The 19,639-nt window shown below is 39.5% G+C and overlaps 1 protein-coding gene across 13 annotated transcripts in view; it reads left to right on the top strand.

The window, feature by feature from the left end:
• SORBS2 (sorbin and SH3 domain containing 2) overlaps nt 1-19,639 on the top strand; it is a 399,306-nt gene that overhangs the window by 368,444 nt on the left and 11,223 nt on the right. For all 13 annotated transcript variants that reach the window (XM_054031114.1, XM_054031115.1, XM_054031124.1 and 10 more), the window contains 3 exons: nt 1,954-2,068; nt 2,163-2,291; nt 6,693-6,896. In XM_054031114.1, coding sequence (XP_053887089.1) covers nt 1,954-2,068; nt 2,163-2,291; nt 6,693-6,896 — 448 coding nt within the window. The remainder of the gene's footprint in view (nt 1-1,953; nt 2,069-2,162; nt 2,292-6,692; nt 6,897-19,639) is intronic.

A 19,639-nucleotide genomic window follows, 5' to 3' on the forward strand; every position in this document is an offset into this window, starting at 1 on the left:
AGAGAAGACAATGGCCAAGATTTTCAAGTCACTAATGATATTGGATGCCTGAATTTTTGGGTGTCCACAGGGCCGGTGCAACCACTAGGCGAACTAGGCGGTCGCCTAGGGCGCCAAGTGGTTGGGGGCGCCAAAAAGCAGAGGCACTGGAGAGCCAGAGCGTCGGCTTGCAGGGGCGGCGAGCCCCAGCCATGGAGGAGCCGGCATGGCGCAGGGGGGCAACAGCCCTGCAAAGGCGGCAGCACCACTAGCAGGGAGCAGCCACGCCCCCCGCCCCTCCTGCCCAGGCTGTGGCCCTGCGCCCCCCCGCCCCCGGGCGCTCCTGCAGGCTGCAGCAGATGCAGACCGTGCGCCCCCCAGCTCTCCCCTCGCCGTGCTTGGGTTCTGCGGCTCCCGGGAGTGTGAGCCGCTGCCAGGCCCAGAGCCTGCTCCAAGAGGGGCAGTGGTGGCGGCGGCTCACACTCCCGGGAGCCGCAGTGCCCGAGCGTGGCGAGAGGGGAGCCGGGGGGGAGCACGGGGCCGTCGCCCACAGCCCGGGCAGGCGCGCCCCCCGGCTCCTCCCTCACCGCGCTCAGATTCCGTGGCTCCTGGGAGTGTGAGCTGCCGCCGCTGCCCCTCCCGGACATCCCCCCATCCCACTGCCTCATCACTCTGCGGGGGAGGGGCTGCACGCACGGCACCCCAGCAGCGTGTTTTGCTTCCACATGGAGCCAGCATCTGACCGGCATAGGCATGGTAAGGGGAGTCCCGGGGGGCAGTCAGGGAGCAGGGTGAACTGATGTGCAAGGGGGGGCGCAAGGTGGAAGTTTCGCCTAGGGTGCAAAATATCCTTGCACCGGCCCTGGGTGTCCAACTTGAGATACTTTAAAGGGACTTGATTCTCAGAAAGTGCTAAGCACTTGCCAATTTGGGCACCAAAAACTGAGCCAACCAAAATCATTAGCCAGCTTTTAAAATCTTGACCAAGATTTTCAACGTAGACCCATTTCAAAGGGGTATATTCTGTGAGAATCAAGACAAAAAAAAATACAGTGGACCAAATTCTGCTCTCATTAATAGTAACACAACTCCACTGAAGTTCATTGAGTTAAGTGGATGTAAATGAAAACAGAATTTGAACTTATATTTAAAGAAGAGAAGACACATTCAATAGGGAAAGGAAAATTATTTCATATTTCTTAGAGTATTACAAACAGTTGAGATCAAAATCTATTCAAAAACTACCCTGACAATAGCCCTTTAAATTTAAACAGTGACAGAGATCTCTCATCATGTCTTTTGATGCCCTTTTGACCTAAATATAAAGGACTGTTATGTGCACCTGTATTAGTAATTCACACAAAGATAGCAATTGACTGAATCTTCATGCATAGTAAACTGAACGTTTGTTTATACAGAACATAATCCTGTCCTTTACACCAGTGAACCATGCTGAGTGGGTCAGGACAGGAGGGTGCCTGAGCCAACTTGCTGGGGTAGGATAGGATAATTCATGGAGGTATGGCAGGAATGTGAAGTGTAGTGCACCTTTCTGCTTTTATAAAAGGGAGCACCTAAAGGCTCTCCTATCCACCTATGGATCGGCAGCTGAAGTAGCATCCACACAGGAGGGACAGAAGACACCGAACTTGCATGCAGATCCACGTGTATTTGGGGCTATGATGTAGATCAGGCCTATCTCTTTAGTGGACCAAAACCAGACTCCAAACCCAAATACCCCAAGTTTCAGATTCAGATCTGATTCTGAATCCAAACATTGCTGCTTGTGCCAATCTGCATTTTACAATTATTTTATTATATATTATCCACTGGGATACGCAGTATGATTACGATGCTCCTTTCTCAGATATTTGTTGTTAAATTACATGTATAAACAGCACTGGAACTTCTGAAGCAATTAGAGCAGTTCAATCACAAATCAGAAAATGTCTGACTAAAATAAATCTGTTACAGGGAACTGTCCTTTAAGAAAGGAGATACTGTCTATATCCTCAGGAAAATAGATCAAAACTGGTATGAGGGAGAACACTACGGAAGAGTTGGAATTTTCCCAATTTCTTATGTTGAGGTTGGTCTGTTGTTTTAATTTCTGGGATTAGTTTTTAAACTAGATGCACAAATTACATGGAAATAATGCAAAAAAATTCATGTTCTCCTTTCAGAAACTTTCTCCCCCAGAAAAAGCACAGCCTGCCAGGCCACCTCCTCCAGCACAAGTTGGAGAGATTGGAGAAGCTATTGCCAAATATAATTTCAGTGCAGACACAAATGTGGAACTATCATTGAGAAAGGTAACATCTAGAGTTATCTTCAGTGAAAAACATCTACACTGAATAACTGTTTATAAATAAAACAACTTAAAAATTTGAACATAAATGCTATTGTTTCACCTACTTTGAAATCACAGAAGAGCTACGCACAAAGCAAAATACTAGTAGTGGGATATTTCAGAGAACTTAATTAACCTTCTTTGCTTCATATCTCCAGGTATCTATCTCTACATTTGTGAATGGTGTAAATGTGTTGGGCATGCAAAACAGGTAATTAGGTTGCACTTGCCTGATTTGCACATGCAAACAACAGGTTGCATGTACAAATCAGGTAATTGGGTGCCTAATTGCCCAAATTGCATGTACATTACCCATCTACACATTTTTCAATTGCCTCTTTCCTCAACCACAATTGTGGGGCCTGCAATTTTATAGGTGCACCCACTGTTTTGGGTATATAACAGGACATTTTAAAACTGTGATGGCTTATCAATGGACATTTTTGGAAGCCCCTGTGACATTTTGTGGATTACCTAGACCAATAAGGGGTTCTGTCACAGCCTGCCTTATAACTTTGGGTTCCTTAATACTATTCTTCTATGACTCAGAACCCTGACAGCCTACAAATAGGTCTCAACCCTGGCTTCCACCAGCCTCGTTACTCTTTGCAGGATGACCTCAGCAACCCCTTCCGATCCTGAGTCCCCGCTGATCTGTCTCCCTGAGTTCTTAACTACAAGATACTCAGACTTTTCCTTTCTGGTTTGACACCTCTGAACGAGTAAAACCTGCCCCCAGTGATCAGTTCACTTTGGCACACACACTTCACACAGTTTGCATACCAGAGACCTCCTTGGGGTAAAAATAAAGAAAAAGTTTATTCAATAGAAAAGTCAAAGATGAAATAGTAAGGGAGAGCAAACAAATACAAGTTGCACAGAAAATAAACAGGAAGACACAATCTCAGGCTTTACGCTTCTATGTTAGCTAAATTCCATTTTCTAAGACAAGTTACCTATTGCCTCTGTGAAGTTTCCCTGCATAACCCCTGCCATTGAGAGGATCCAGTGTTTCATGGACAGCACCCCACTTAGATGCTGGACCTCCATTTCTGGATAGCTTTCACCTAAACCCCTTACTGTTCAACAGGATTTGCAGGGTTGGTGGGTTGTTTTTACTTCTTCTTTCTCTCAGACTATGGTAATTCATGGTTACAAAGTGCAGGGAAACTCCCTTCTTCCTTAGGGCTTGTCTACAGTACGAAGTTATGTCGACGTAAGGCACCTTACATTGACTTAACTGTGTAAACACACACACTACAATGTTCCTCCCACCCCTGTCACTCGCCCACTACGTCGCCCTAGTAAATCCACCTCTATGAGAGGCATAAGGGTTAGGTCGACATAGTTGGTGCAATGCAGTGTCTGTATAGATACTGTGTTACTTGCATCGCCTGTTGGCTGTCAGAGTGGCTGACAGCCAGAGCTGTAAAATTAGCAAGAATGTCAGTTTCACTGCTGGTAGGGTTCCTGTTTTGAAATTGAGTGTGGCGGGGGTGAGGGGAGTGAGGATGGGGGATGAGGGAAGGGTGTTCCAGCTGTGAACCCTGTAGTGATGAGAGCCCAGGCTGTGGGTTCCCTTCAGAACTCCCAACTGGAGCCCGGCTGCAGCCAGGGCTCTCTGCTCTCCACACTGCTCCTCTTAAGTCAGTGCAAGTGCTCCTGGTGAGGACACGCTCCACTAACGAAAGAGGGAAGTGTGCACATGGAAAAACCGCAGTAATTACTGCAGAAACAACAAGGAGTCTGGTGGCACCTTAAAGACTAACAGATTTATTTGGGCATAAGCTTTCGTGGGTAAAAATCTCACTTCTTCAGATGCATCTGAAGAAGTGAGGTTTTTACCCACGAAAGCTTATGCCCAAATAAATCTGTTAGTCTTTAAGGTGCCACCAGACTCCTTGTTGTTTTTGTAGATACAGACTAATACGGCTACCCCCTGATACTTGACAGTAATTACTGCAGTGGCTTTAAGTCAACCTGTAGTGTAGTGTAGTGTTGACAAGACCTGAATTTTCCAAGGCTGTTTTTTTTTTCTCTCTCAATTTCAATGTCTTCCCATTAATTTAAATAGACTACCATTGTCTTTCCCTGGGTTGTACAATGCTAGATGCTTGGAGCTAGTTTCATGTAAACAATTAGCCTGAGAGGTGCCCCTCCCTGCCTCATTGCTTCACACACACACACACACACGCACGCACACACACGTTGTGAAGTGATGCTATAGTTGCATTCTAGCTATAGTTACAATGTTCTACATATACGTAACCTGTATACATACCTCATAATGACCATCAAATTCAGAACATTACATGCTTTCATAAAAGATCTTACTTGACATATAATTATACACTATAACATTGTATGCAACCAGTTCAGTTGCTTATTCTTTGGGGTTCAGACACCTTGGTCTCCCTTTGGGTTGTCCGGAATCTGAATGTCACAGCAATATATTAAATAAATACTATTCCATAATTCCAAGTTTGAATCTCATATTATTATCACACACTTGGGTATTATTTTAAGAGGTTTTATTATAATACAGACTTGTGCTGTTTGGAATCTACTATCCTGGCTGTAAGATATTTGGTGCAAGTTTCTAATTAAAGAAATATTTCTTCTTGGATTGAACGCTAATATTTTCTTTCTAATTGTAATACTAATTCTTGCTGTTTCAACAATATATGGCAATTTAAAATAGGTATTCTTAAACATAAATCTACAAATCAAACCATATTTATTGAATAATTCCAAATTAGGCATAGCAAGATATTAAATATTAATGTATTTCACCAAGTGATACATCTTTATCATAAGATGTTTAATCCCCAGATGATCTGGTGATGAAAGGGCATTATTCATACACAGAACAAAGATTACAAAAATATGGACATGAAAGCATCTTCCATGTAAAACCTACTACACTGATTAGTAAAGCAAATGTAAAATTTCAAACTTTGGTTCCTAAATTTCGGTACCATAAGCCATGATTAGCATCCAAAATAAGTGATATTGATATTCATAACCCACAATGAAGTGACTGGAAGCTGAAGAGTGCTCAGTATCTTTGAAAATCAGTTGTTTATCATAGAATCATAGAATATCAGGGTTGGAAGGGACCTCAGGAGGTCATCTAGTCCAACCCCCTGCTCAAAGCAGGACCAATCCCCACATGTTATCCAGATGCTTAACATTAGGTATGCAGGCTTGAAAACATTTGCCATTAGGACTATTAAAACAAAATAAGATTTTGTACTGGTAACAAGTAGAAAAATTTGTATCCATAGGGTAATTCTGCCTCATTCACACTTTCCTGGTGAAAAAAGGCCGATGCCAGATGGTCTGGTAGGAAGGAATACACTGATCTATTTTTCATCTGACATGACTGAGCCCAGAACATGATCTTATGGATGGTGATTCAGGGACTGATCCAGCACCCATTGAAGGTGCTGGGAGTCTTTCCATTTACTTCAGTCTTGCTGAATCACGCCCATACTATGTTTAATATGCCCTAAAATCAGGAAGACTGAAGTGAAGGATAAATTTTCTTAATGTGAATATTAAACATGAGCATTATAATGTGAACTTCTGGTTATAAACATTGTAAACATTCATGTTTATAACTCCTGGATTTTATATTCACAGGAGTTGCTATCTTCATAGCCTGGTTTTGATGAAAGAGTGGCTGGCACTTGTTTGTTCTTGTTTGTTCAACTAGAGATGCTTTTATGGTACTCACAAATCAACAACAGAAACAAAATCACATAAAACTAAGAGGACTTTGAGATGGAAGGGTGGGCATTGAAAAAAAGTTGTCCTGCAGGAGACATGATAAAATGTATGTTATATAAAACAAACAGGAGTCCATAAAATTTTAATAAGGAGAAAAGTACTTTAGTATGGCCTTTTTCTTAATCTTTACTGGATTTTCAAGAAAAATACAAAACCAAACAATGTGACAAGCAAAACATTTAAATTAATACAACAGTCACTATTACTGACTGCAGGAAGGGGCCAGGTCAGTGGTCTAATTGAACAATAGTGTACTGCCATGTAGGCATCTAAGTTCTGAGCTTGAATTCAGAACTCAGACGCCCACTGACCAGAGCAAAGTGCACCTCAATTGTTGTTTAGTATCTGGTATAGGAATGGCATTCATAGACCAACACAGGCCCTCTCTTGCTGGAACGATAGCATTATGTGAAGTTAATGGGAAAGTGGGGGAGATTCTGAAGGCTCTGACCAGGGCCACAAAGGACCCCCATGAAAAAATATTGTGATATGTTGAGATAACTTTATTTTCTGAATAGTTTATATTTTTATCACTTGTCCACTGATAATTAATTTTGATAATGCATTACAGGGAGACAGAGTAATTCTTCTTAAGCGAGTTGATCAAAACTGGTATGAAGGTAAAATACCAGGAACCAACAGACAAGGCATCTTCCCTGTTTCCTATGTAGAAGTCATCAAAAAGAATGCATCAAAAGGTGCTGGTGACTACCCTGATCCTCCAATACCCCAAAGCTATTCTAGTGATAGAATACACCATTTAAGTTCAACTAAGGTAAGGACGATTTGTTTTTCCATCATGCCTAGAGTGTGTTAATACAATCGTGTACATCTTTGATAAAATAACAAATAAACAGTTTAATATACATTTTTTTAAAAATTCATGCATCCCACCACAGAAATCATATTTAATTCTCAGTCTTTTTCTGAAGATAGAGTTGCATTGCCAAATTTTCATTGTTCAACTTAATTTTTTACATTTTTTAGCATACACTATGGCATTTAAGCCTCTTGCTGGTTTACACTAAGTCTATAAAATTCAAAGTGTAAAACCTAGGACATGTTTTAAATATCCTTCATGGATCGATCCCAAACTCCACAAGTCTAATCATTAACCATTACATTATCTAGAGAATGGCCAGGCAGAGTTTGGGCAGCAAATCAATCCCACCAGAACAAAACATGTTTGGCAACTTGGAACAGATTTGAGCATTGTGGGTTATGTTCAGTGGACTGTTATGTTGCAATCTGAACATCTTTTTTAATGACACCGCCCAGAAGATCTTCCAGTCCCCTAAAAGAGAACCCATGAGAGGGCTGTTTGCATGAGGACATAGCTGGCCAAAAATAGCCCTGTGCTCTCCCTGTCCATCCTTGGGTGCAAGGAGAAGGAGTCAGCCAATGACCTTTTTGCCACCCACCCTCCAGAGATGGACTTTTGTCATAGTGCAGGCTCTTTGGGGTGATTTTGTAACATGATAGCACTTGTGTTAAGCTATAACGATGCAAATGTCATCACGTTGCAATACAGTTCAGGTTCAGATCTTTATAGCTATAACCTTAAACTAAGCTTCTTTACAGCTTCTTACACCTAGTCATGAACACTCTCAAACCTTTCAGAAGTGTTTGAACCCCCCTTCCATCCCAATCTATGGAACCATCACAAATTATGTTGGCTGATGGGAGAAAAGTTGGTTTCCATTGAAAGTTCTGTTCTTTTTTGATGATGAGCAGACTTCGATCAATTACTCAGTTGCGGAAATATTACTACCTTCTCACAAAGATTTGCACACAGTCTCTTTAATGGCAATAGAAGCATGAAGATTTTTGTACATGGCTTCAATTACTGTTGAGAGTTATCAGTCTAAAACTTTTGAACATCAAGGAGGGAAAAAACCCTTCAAATGTTCATTTTCCTTACTTGTTTGTCTCTTTAGAGTATGTTCTTTTTGTGTGTGTAGTTTGTAAGCTCTCTTTGTTCAGTTATTGGTGTATTTTTGTTTCATTATGTCAGTAATATATTACCTTGCTCCTTTTCATCTATATTTTGACAGTTATTCATATATTAGTGCTAAGTTACAATGTTAGAATAGGAGAAGCTTCCCAACTTTCCTTAAAGATTTCCAACTGCTACCCAAATGTGTCCCTGATGGACAAGCCTGACCTTTGAATTTTGAGCCTATGTATAAACACTAATAGCATCAAATGTGAGTTTTTCTTGATCAGGAGATGGTTCTTGATCTTCAAATGTGTGTCAACAGGGATGCCAGCTGCTATTTTTTCCCCACCCAATAAGTTTTGGGTTGGAGGAGGTAACAATTTAACTTTTATAGTAGTTAGCCATCTTCAAATCCCCCTACTTCCAACTCTTTATCACATAACTCATTGCTAAAGTTCTCATCATTCCATTTAGTGCTGGGCTGTGGTTTCAAAGCATAAGTTCATGAGAGACTCACGTTTAAGTTAAAATCACCCAATAATTCTTTGATATTTAAATATTTTACATCTTTCCTCACTTTGAAGTTGAAAAGACCAACTCTTGGGGAAGAGATTGGAATCAGAAGGAGTTTGGAGGATGTATTAAAGGGTCGTGATCTCTTGAAGCTTGAAGAAGAAAACAGAATGTCTGTCCCTGATCTATATTTCTTTATATTAGTTGCTGGATAGTTCAAACTATCTTTGTTGTGATAGAAAACTAAACATAGCAGTGGGCAGATCTTCAGCTGATGTAAATGTCATAGCTCCATAAGTGCCAGTGAACTATGGCAATTTGCACCAGCTGAAGATCTTCCCCTGAGACTGCTCCGATAAAGCATCTTTCCTTGACCAGGAAGGGAGAGGGCACCTAGAGATGCCACATGTTCTTTCCCCTAATGACTTCATAGGAGTTTGACAAGACAGTTAGCAATGGGCAGGTTTGACAAAAACTCTGAGCATATGGAGAATTAAAAATGGCTAAGTTTCAGGAAAGAGGCACTTGATGTTTCTGATATAACAATAAGGACCACTGGGCCTTATTCTCCACTCTGTTAGACCAGTTTTATGGTGATATCAATGTAGTTACTCTGACATAGCAGGGTGCAGTCCAGACTAATGAGCACTGTGTCACCCTGCCCTCTAACCTACGCTACCTTTTACAATACTTTTCTGCTGTAGCCTCTAGCCTGCACTGCTCACAAACAGCCTCTAGCATGCAGGTCACTCCCAACTACATCTGTGTGTATGCTGCAGCCAGCCAGCCACCCCTTGGCTCTTACTAGCCTGGGTTATACTGCAGGGTTACCCCAACAGACTCCCAGTCTTAGATTTTCTCCTAGCAATGTATGTCCTGTACTGCCCAGCCATCAACTGGATAATACAAGTTCATATAAAGTCCATTACTTCCTTAATAGAAATAATATGCACACAATTTGCCACCCCATTTCCCAGGCACTTCAATTTAAACACATTGGATTAGATAAAACAATAAAACAAGTTTATTAACTACAAAGAGAGAGAATTTAAATGAGTACAAGTAATGAGGCACAAAAATCAGAAATGGTTACAAGAAAATAAAGTCAAAATGCTATTGGTGCATAACTTAACAAACTATATCAGATTCAAGCAAAGTTTCTCACCATATGCTTTCAGCAGTCTTACTGACCAAACCCTCTAGGTCAGGACCCCTTTTCCCAGAATCCAATGAAGTCTTCCTTTGGTGTGTCAGGTGTAGAGAATCAATGGGCAAGTAGAGAGAGGTGAAGTACCTTGGGGTGTTTGCCCTTCCTTTTTAGATTTTTAGTCCTCCTTTTGAAAAACATTTCCAACTGGGTAACAGGAGACAAAAAGTTTATATGGAATGTTTTCCTGCTGCTTTTTTCTCACCTGTTTGAGCTTCCTTTATCTCCCTATTCCTGCTTGATGACTCTGTTTACTGCTTAAATGCAAATGAAGGCAAGCACACATTTCTTTGTTTGAGACAGACGTGTTTGCCAACCTCTGTTTGGACGTGTGTTAATAACACCATGCAGTAGAATTTTATAACTTCACATACAATGTTACCACACATATTTTATCAGGACAATATTGACGAGCAAATTGTGAGTTTTCAAATGATACCTTACTTTGTACAACGATTATTACAATAGTGTGTAGGATGTGGACACAGGTATATTCTGTCAGTTACCTCTCTATAAAACTGTAACGAAGTGAAGAATCAGGCCCACAGAGTCTAAAACAGATGTCTACACACATGCATGTCAGTGAGTATCTGTTTTCTAAGAAAAAACTCAAGGGTCTTTTATGTGATAGAGGGAATTTCTGCAGCAGTTGCTGCACTGACACAAATGGAAAAAAAATACTGTACTGAAATCTCTCAAGCCAACTTCTCATCCATTAATTCTTCTATATATTCAGAAGAGGCTATGTGTGTGGAAAAAGTGTCTTAAGTCTTCTTTTCTTACAATAGCTGGAGAAGCTGTAGTAAACTTGAGCGTTCCCAACTGAATACTAGGGTTTAGCATGATCAGTGGCTTCACTTCAGGATTCTACTTATTCTTCCTCCTCCTATTCAACATGTAACCCATTATATCATTTTCTGCCTCTAGAGGCTCTTCCAGTTGTTGCGGGGGGGGGGGAGGGAGAGAGATAATTCAATAATCTTTGCATTATGTGGGATCTGTTCATTGTCAAAAACAAAGAAACTCAAAACTATTACATTTTGCAAGAGGACTTGATATCAGGAAATCCTATACCAAAGAATTGTCTAACTTCTCAAAAATAAAGCCATCTACCTTGAGAAAACTTCAGTAGGAGGTAAGTAATTTGCTCTCTTCTCCCCAGTCTATGACTCTCCCGTTCAAACTCTGTATAAGTAATAAAGCCTTATTTTCTTTTCTTACAGTAGTATTTAAAATCTAAAGTAGCCAGATAACTAAAGAGATGTGCAGTCTAGGATTGGTTTAGATTATTCTAACAAGGAAATTAAAATATTTTTTTCATGCCATTTTAATTTTGAGGATTATTAGTAACAAAAAATACATTTTCAGTATTTACTGAAGCAATGGATATCTACAGACGCAGTGTACGTATGACTCACCAGTCTATCATTCTTACAAAAGGACTTTTCTTTTACCAGAAGGATACTTCAATCAATATTATGTAATGCTACTCAAAATATATTGCTCTGTACTGTGCTGTCACCATCTTAAAAAGGATTGTTTACTGTCTACATTCTGATAGATTTAAGTGTATGTACCTTAACTAAAAATGTAATTTTATTTGTTCACAAATACATAAATTTTAAATAAAAAATGCATTATGTAGCTATTGATGCCTTAATAAAAGTATGCAATGTATTTAAGATGTTTCTTTAAGATCACCACAAGAAGGTACAGCAAACATTTAACATTAGGAAAATTAGAGATTATTTGGTTTGTTCTGTTTGTATTAGTGTTTAATGGCACCCAGTGAGCAAGGTGCTTTTAACAGTATGACTATTCTGAAAATAATGGTTTGGGGAAATCACAGCCATCTTGAGTGCACTATATAACAACTTGAGATAGGCTCACTAGCATACAGCAGTAAATAACATAATCCTAGCAGATCAAATTTAGGCTCCCTTCATACTCCGTGATTCAGATCTGTCTTGATGTTTGACATTTAAGCCCTAGGCCAGAACCTGATACAGTTTCACTTTTCAAATATCTTTTCAGCTATTCTGATTCATGTAGTAATGATTTCAGACATTTGTGCTCACTGAAATGATATCCTATAATCCAGAAGATGGCACATAACTTTTTTTGCTTAAGCTACTCATATCTTAGTCCAATGTCAATTTTGTCTGTTTATTTATTTTTAATTCCTATGCTTTTCCTTATTTCTAAAGTTGGCTTCCAAAGCATCATCCCCACCTCCCAGATATCATTCCTCTCCTTGGTTAGATTCTAATAAAGGGAATCTCCAGGCTGTCACCAATGAATGGTTGTCACTGACTGTTGGTTTTCCACCATCAAGCATGTCTGCCCCAACTCCTCCACCTTTTCCTGACAGCTTTCATTGTGATCTAGAGGAACTCAACTCTTTGACATTAACAGCATCCCAGTCTATACCAATGCCCCCTGCTAATATCACTTGCCAAGTTAAGGATGGTAATTTTGTTCCATTTACATCACCAAAGACCTCTCTCAGGTCTTCTGAATCTCTTCTTCAGCCCTTCCCTGCATGTACTTTTGTATCACTTCCTCCAACAATCCAATTTCAGGACACAGCACATACGCCTGTAACAAATGGTATCAAAATGAATGAAAGAAAATACAAAGATCTGAAAGAGATTATTGGATCTCCAACTGTTAAAGAAACCAGAAGCTTATCAGATACTACAGAAGCACATGGAACCATGAGCACTGCTTTTGCTGTCTCTGAGCCTTCTAAATGTGGCTCCCTACCCAGAATGCTAGCGGCAATTGATGAACAGGAAGAGGAAATCTGTGAGGAGCGCCTGTCAATAATTCAAGAGAGTCAACCAAAATGTCAAGTTTCACATTTCTACAGATGTGCACCCGATGTAACAGAACAAATGCCAAGACTGTATATAGAGGAGACACTGAAACATGATCGAATAAAATCTCCAATAGCAATTAAAAGTGAGCCTATGATACCTTATGAAGGATACAGTTCATCAAGTATCAATAAAGAGGTATTTTAATTTCTTAAGATTTAGCTTCTACATTCATACAGTTCACTCCCAGTATAATTAGTCTAGTCTTTTCTAATATATTTTTGTGTATCTATACATATACATACAGTATTATAATTAGGGTTGTATTCTATTAAATCAATTATATATGATATTCTTAATGATAGAGAAAATGGCACTCCCATCTCAAATCTCTCTCTTGCTGAAACTGAAAGAAATACCATTCGAGGTTACATGGTGCCCTTATTTTCCAGACTTCCCTTCTCTGCTGCCATCACAATAGTTCTGACCTGAAAGACCGAATGCACAGCTTTCTTCACAGGCCCATTAGTGCTATTCTTTGAATTATCTGACAGAATGGGAGCTCCCAAAAGCAGGGCTATCCACGCACTCCTGAAAGTGTGAGGAGGAATCGCCTGCAGAGACTCAGCAATTCACCTCTCGGATGTGTCATTTGGCCATCTAACTAATTATAGTCTGTTCATGTCACAAGAATGTGACTAATAACTAGGGGCCAGATTAAGTTTGGCCATGAAACACATGCTTTCTAAGGCATGATCCCTCCCACAGTTCCCCCGGGACCAGCACAACTCTGTAGAGCCCCAATGCATGCCAATGTCTAAATGCCACAAGATGGCTCGGAATTAATTAACACATGAGATATATATATATATATATATATATATATATATATTCTAATGTTTCTAGGCAAAGTTTTAGTAACTGTTTTTTTATATATATATAAAATTTGTTTCAACAGTCAGACAGTTCAAGCAATTAAACTGGTTCAAACCAATCTATAAAACAGATATATGGGTAATAGCTGATCCCTGATAGATTGTAACACTTTGCAGCACTCATAACTTGTTCTCATGGCTTAAAAATTACAGTGTAACCCTGAGAACAAACTATGCTGTGGTTATTTCAAGGGACACTGCCAGTATAAAAATTATAGCTGGTAACAAACACATTCATTTACTTAAGATATTAATAACACTTACATTATTAAAATTGAAAGGTTTTTTTTTAAAAATCAATTTTGTCAATGTGTCCTCTTTTATCACTTCCTTGCATTTCTTTTGACATGGAAAATGAAAATCAGTTGATTCAGTCTGAGCTCTGTTTTATAGGCAGTGTCTTGTTCAGGGTCTTATTTCTGCAGTGTTTGAGAGCTTCCACTCAGTCAAATAATTCAAAGGGTAGCACTAGTGAGCCAATGAAGAAAGTCACAGATTCTGCCTTTCAGGTCAGAATGATTGTGATGGCAGCTATCTAGCAGAGAAAGCAAAACTGGAGAAAATAAGGGTACCATGTAACCGAGAATGATTTCTCTCTGTTTCAACAAGAGGGATATTTGAGGGAATGTTTAACTAAGAACAACTGCTTTAATTGTAATTTCTGAAAAACAAAGTATTAGGTTTTGCAAAAGTTTCTTTTGATAACATTTAAAATTTGGACGTAATTTAACTCAACAGTGCCCCTTATAAATAATGTATTTAAAGGCAGGTTTCATTTGAAGTTTTAACAGACCTTCATGTAGGGCCCAATCCTTCAAGATACTGAGCTCTTGGGTGAGGTGCTAAGCACCCTCGACTTTCACTTGCAAAATCAAGCCTAAGACATATTAGGGGGCCTCCAAGAATACAGTTATGAAATTACAAGAGATACACTACTCCCATCCCATATTTGTGTTTTTCAAATGAATGAGCCTAAAGACAGGGTAGTAGTAGAAAGTAAGTAGAATATGATAAGACTGAGTGATTTCTCCTCAGAACATTAGATTTACTGATTTGTGATGAATGTAACATCAGCCTGACTACAGCAGTTAGGTGTCTCTGCTTGTTAGTGGTGTATTACTCCTCTCTCTGCACTTTATGTTCTTCACTGATGGTTGTACAGCATGATTACTTGTTGTCTTTCTTAAATGTTTAAGCCAGCCCCACTTTCCTCTGGGACACAAGGGCCTTCTGCTTCTCCTTCTCATCTTCCTTCTAGTCCTCCATTTCACTCTGCCAAGGCACCTCCCTCTCAGTCTGTCTCCACATCTTCTCAGTCTGCTGTTCCCCATTCACCTCCTCTCCTTTCCAAACTTTCATACCGACAGGAGATAAACTCACCAAAGTTAAAGGTAACTGCACTTGTTGACTGTGAATTGCTGCATGTCTCCATGTGTGTTTGACAAATAGAAGGAACAATGCTGAGATTGATCTTTTTACATTTTTAAATATAATTTCTCAGTTACTAATATTCGTAGCATAAGCATGTAGCTAGCTCAAATGTTATAAGCAGTGTAGTGCCTTTTCAGATGAAATAACAATGTCAAGTAAGAAAAACTATCATGAAGGGACTGGATAGTTCAGGGAAGGATTAGCTGGATAGCTCAGGTATAGGATGTAGGAGCTTTTAATCTCTAGATCATGTGTCTGAATCCACACTAGGGGTTTGATCTAGCTCTCATTGAATTCAATGGGTGGTTGCTGATCACTGCAATAGGAGATGAATCAGGCTCTAGGTCATTAGGCCACTGAAAAGTTACCAGATGTTATGCTAAAGGAATTTGTAGTTTCAGTCCAATTCCTAAGGGGCAGATGTGTATTTCACAATAACCACTATCATACTTATCATCCATTAGTAGCATTCTTGTTGTCAGTCCCATTAGCCAAAAATGGAACAGATATAGAGTATGGATAACTTTCTCTTCTCAAGACATATTTCCAGGTCACGGTTGAAGCACTGTGGCGGGGCAGAGCAGAGAAGTCTGAAATTGTCACTTGCTTTCTAGGTCTTTAGTAGAAGCATAGAAGGAGTCAAACTCCAGAGATGTTAATTTCATGAGCATTACATTTGGTTTAAACAGAAAAGAGAAAAATCACCATAACACTATGATTGACTTTAAACAAGATTTAAGGTGTTCCATTTTTTCCCCCACTGAGAAAGAGATGTTGACAGCTTCAGATCTTTCACCTAAGAGACCACCTCTCTCCTTGTGATACACTACCTAGTGTATCTGCAGTAAGTAGAAATGCGGAAGCAAGATCCCCCTCCTATAATAGAGAGGAACTTGCAGGTTGGGGTGTACTCCGTCAGGACCCTGGGGCTCTGAAATATCTCCTGTCCCTGGTCTAAAAATTGCCATGATTTGGTTACTTTGAGGGCATGCTCAAAGAGCCGTTTGTTGGTTTTGAAGAGAAGTGGGAGGATTGTAGTAGTGGCCATTGTATGTGGTTGGTAATAACTGAGCATGTGCTGCACCTTGCTAGAAGGGGTGAACTAATTGTATTGCATTTTGGTTATATAATTTTGAATAACTGACAGGGCACTTAGAGCCTATGGATGAGTGCTTTTACTTATTCTAAATCAAAATAAATAAATAAAATTCAGGAAATGTTACCGACTAGCACAAATTCTTTGAAATTATCTCTAGGGGATCTTCAAATTGTTCATATTATTTGAGCATTCATCGATAAATCCTAACAAGGCAAATTAATCCAAAATGAAAGGAAATACAAATACGCACTCTTTGAAATGATACAACAAGCTGAAAGTTCATACAGATCAGGGCACGAATTTTGACTTTGGATTTTATTTTGTTTGCTTTTAATTGGAAGTGGTGAAGGGTAAGAAGTGCAAATTATCAAGAAAGGGACATTTTATTGTCTCATTTTAAGACAATGTAGATTAAGCAATGATAAGAACTAGAGGACAGTTTCTTTTTTCTTAAAGAGGTCTATCCACAACTCTTAAGTGTCCTTTTCGATCATCTCCTGTTCTCTGCCTGTTTCATACTCTAGATTATCTTTGAAGGCCAGTGAGCAATTCCCCCTGTGAATGTCATCCGCATAGGCCCAAACCAATGGGAAGACTCCCATTGACTGACGAGTTTTGATCAGCCCTCTGTATCTGATCTGGAGACAACACTTCCTGCCTCTGAGAAGCGGGCAATGTCTGCTATGTCTAGCAGCAAAGATTGAGCACAGCAATGGGCAGGTGAACTAACATCCCAGCAACTCGTAGTAAGTCAAAAGTATAATGCTTACCATTATACTGATCCATTTGGCTCGCACAAACCCCCTATCTCTAGGCTGCGAATTGGATTTCAGAAGAAGGGGTAGTTCCTATTCCCATTCCACTTGTGTATATCAGTGAGTATCATGCTGAACACTGCATGACTACTGTATTAAGAAGCCAGACGTTTAAGTCTCTTAACAACTAATTACATCAAAGAGTACAAAACTAAAATACACAAGATGAGGGAAAGTTGTTCAAGATGGGAAAGCCCTACAAGGTAAAGGGAATAATAGGATTGATATTGTGATAACTTTGCTCATGTCAGACAAAAGGTTGGTTCATAGATGTATGTAGAAGCTTGTCAATACCCTTAAATGAGACTAAGGACAGTGAAATACAAGAAACTCTAGGTAGGATTTTTAAAGGGGCAGTAGGCCTCGCCATCACTGGAAAAAAAGTGTAGTTTTAGCTCAAGTTAGATGACATAATAACTAACTTGAGGTAAAATCCTAGCGAGGGCAAGGCAGTTTGTAGTTTTCACATGAGTTAGCAGGTTGACTCAAAGATTAGGCTCCCCCATAGGCCTTAACTTGTGTGAAAACTACAAATTGTCTTATGTAGTCACTAGGATTTTACCTTGAATTAGTTAGCATGTGTTAGCAAACTCAAGGACACACCTTTTTTTCACAGGGAAGATGAGGCCTCTGTGTCTTAGGTTTCCAACTCCTAAGTGACTTTTAGTGGGAGTTGTACCTATCTATTCTTTGTTCCTTTGAAAATCTTCCCTGAGTGATTATAAAAGCATTGGGGAGATGATAGTGGAAAGTCAAATCAAGTCTAAGCCAGTCTCAATAAAAATATACAAAACTAGAACATTTATTTTAGCTCTTTGATTTTAAAGTCTTTAATGTTGTCATTCTTTTAGAGCCTTATATCTTGCAGAGAGAATGTAAGTATTTAAAGGTAGCATATGCCCTCTTGACCCACACATGGAAAAGTCCTTTGACAAACTGATCACCCCTTGCCCACACAGTGTGAGGCAGGTCAGTTTCCTAAGCAGCACTATGTTTCTTAGTCCTGGATGTTAGAGCAGGGAGCATGTAGCCCAAGCAGTGGGCAGGTTTGGGGGCAAGGAGAACATTATGCATAACATTCTCCACATCCACAGTATGTAGCAGTGAACCTGTCACATTGTGGAATCCCCTTTAAGGGAGCCAGGCCTGGTGCAAGATTTCCAGCAGATCCGTGGATATCCATAAGGCTTGAAAGTCAAACCTGAGACTCTTCCATGGTGGAGAAAACCTCGTTTTCTGAAGGAAGAAATCAGAAGAAACCCCACAAAGGGAATCTTAAAGAGTTTTTCTCCCTTCTTGGCCCCGTCGAAGGCTTCTTTAGCATATCTTGGTTATTCACTCTTCCAGTTTGTAAGAAGGAGCCTATTCTTCACTCCGGGTACATGTACAAACATTTCAATTACAACTCTTCACAAAATCCAAAGGACCAGGCTTCCAATGAGGATATTCACCATTTTCTTCACATCCCCTTTGACAAGTTTTGATTTCCATGAAACAATTAGCTTTGAAAGCTAATTTACGTAGGCACCAGCCAAACTGATATCCTTTTATTTATCATCCTCCACTGCCTTAAACATGCACTCAGAAAGCAAGTCAGATTTCAGCAGTGCTTTCAGTTTAATATCAAAGGGCTATAATATCAGTTGCTAATATTTCCCTGCTCGCTATGAACTTTCTGCTGTGTGCTTTTGAGTGTTCTATATTATTAATGGTCACTTCAATATTTAAATTTGCAGTCCTAGATCATATCCCAAAAAGGGTCATGGGTGAATAATCTTGCAAGTTGTAGCTGTAAATGTCAGTGCAACTGCCAGAGCAACTAAACAATGCTGCAGGTGATACAATAGCAACAGCACAGGTGTGCTGGACTAACAGATCAGCTTGTTCTTTGCATTTTAACACATGGGCCTTTTTAATTAAAGAATTAGCATGTACAATTTGTATGCGCAAACGAAGCAGCAAAAATCCCCTGTAAGACTTTGTACTTAAGCTATGAACTTATACAATTTTTATGGTTTTTCCAGGCTGATTTAAAAGGAGAGATATTTGTTATGGGTAAACCTCCTCGTAGCCCTGTGATGACTAAGAGATACTGCAACTCACCTGTCAGAGGTCACAGCTATTCACACAGGGTATGGTACTGAATGCCCAGTGTGTGATGTCAGCATTCTCCCCTAGCATAAGGAGTTTAAATAGCTAGTCTCCCTGTTCTTTGTTTGATAACATGTGTTTGAATACTATCAGTACGCTGTGTTTCATTCCTGCTGTGCTGTAATGCTGCTGTCAAACTACAAAAATGATTTGCATAAAATCATAATGAAATTATTTACGGACAGCACCTTATGTTACAGTTCTGTTTTGTATTGTATCTCCACTGGATTGCCCAGTGTTCACAAAACATCAAAAATGACAGAATTCTTTACACAATTTAGTCTATTTTTTCAACTATTTTCTAAATGGTTCCTCTTGTTTCAAGGCATTTCCAGATTATTAAAATGTCCTTTTGGATAGCCAAAAAAATCTAGACTTTATTGCATGTAATATGGCTTTTGTAATGTGTTCAATATTCCTTGGTTTTTTTGCATTCATATTCTTCTTTTGAAAATATTTTGTTGCCATAGCAATGTGTGCTGCACTGACTTGATATCATGTTTTCCCCAGCACTGCTATTTGCAACTGTGATTCTCTTCAGCGTTTCCCTTCATAACAGTCATTAACTACATCTATTGTATTTAACCTAAAGATCAAATTATTTACAGA

Source organism: Malaclemys terrapin, chromosome 5 (assembly GCF_027887155.1).
Source record: "Malaclemys terrapin pileata isolate rMalTer1 chromosome 5, rMalTer1.hap1, whole genome shotgun sequence".
NCBI lineage: Eukaryota > Metazoa > Chordata > Testudines > Emydidae > Malaclemys > Malaclemys terrapin.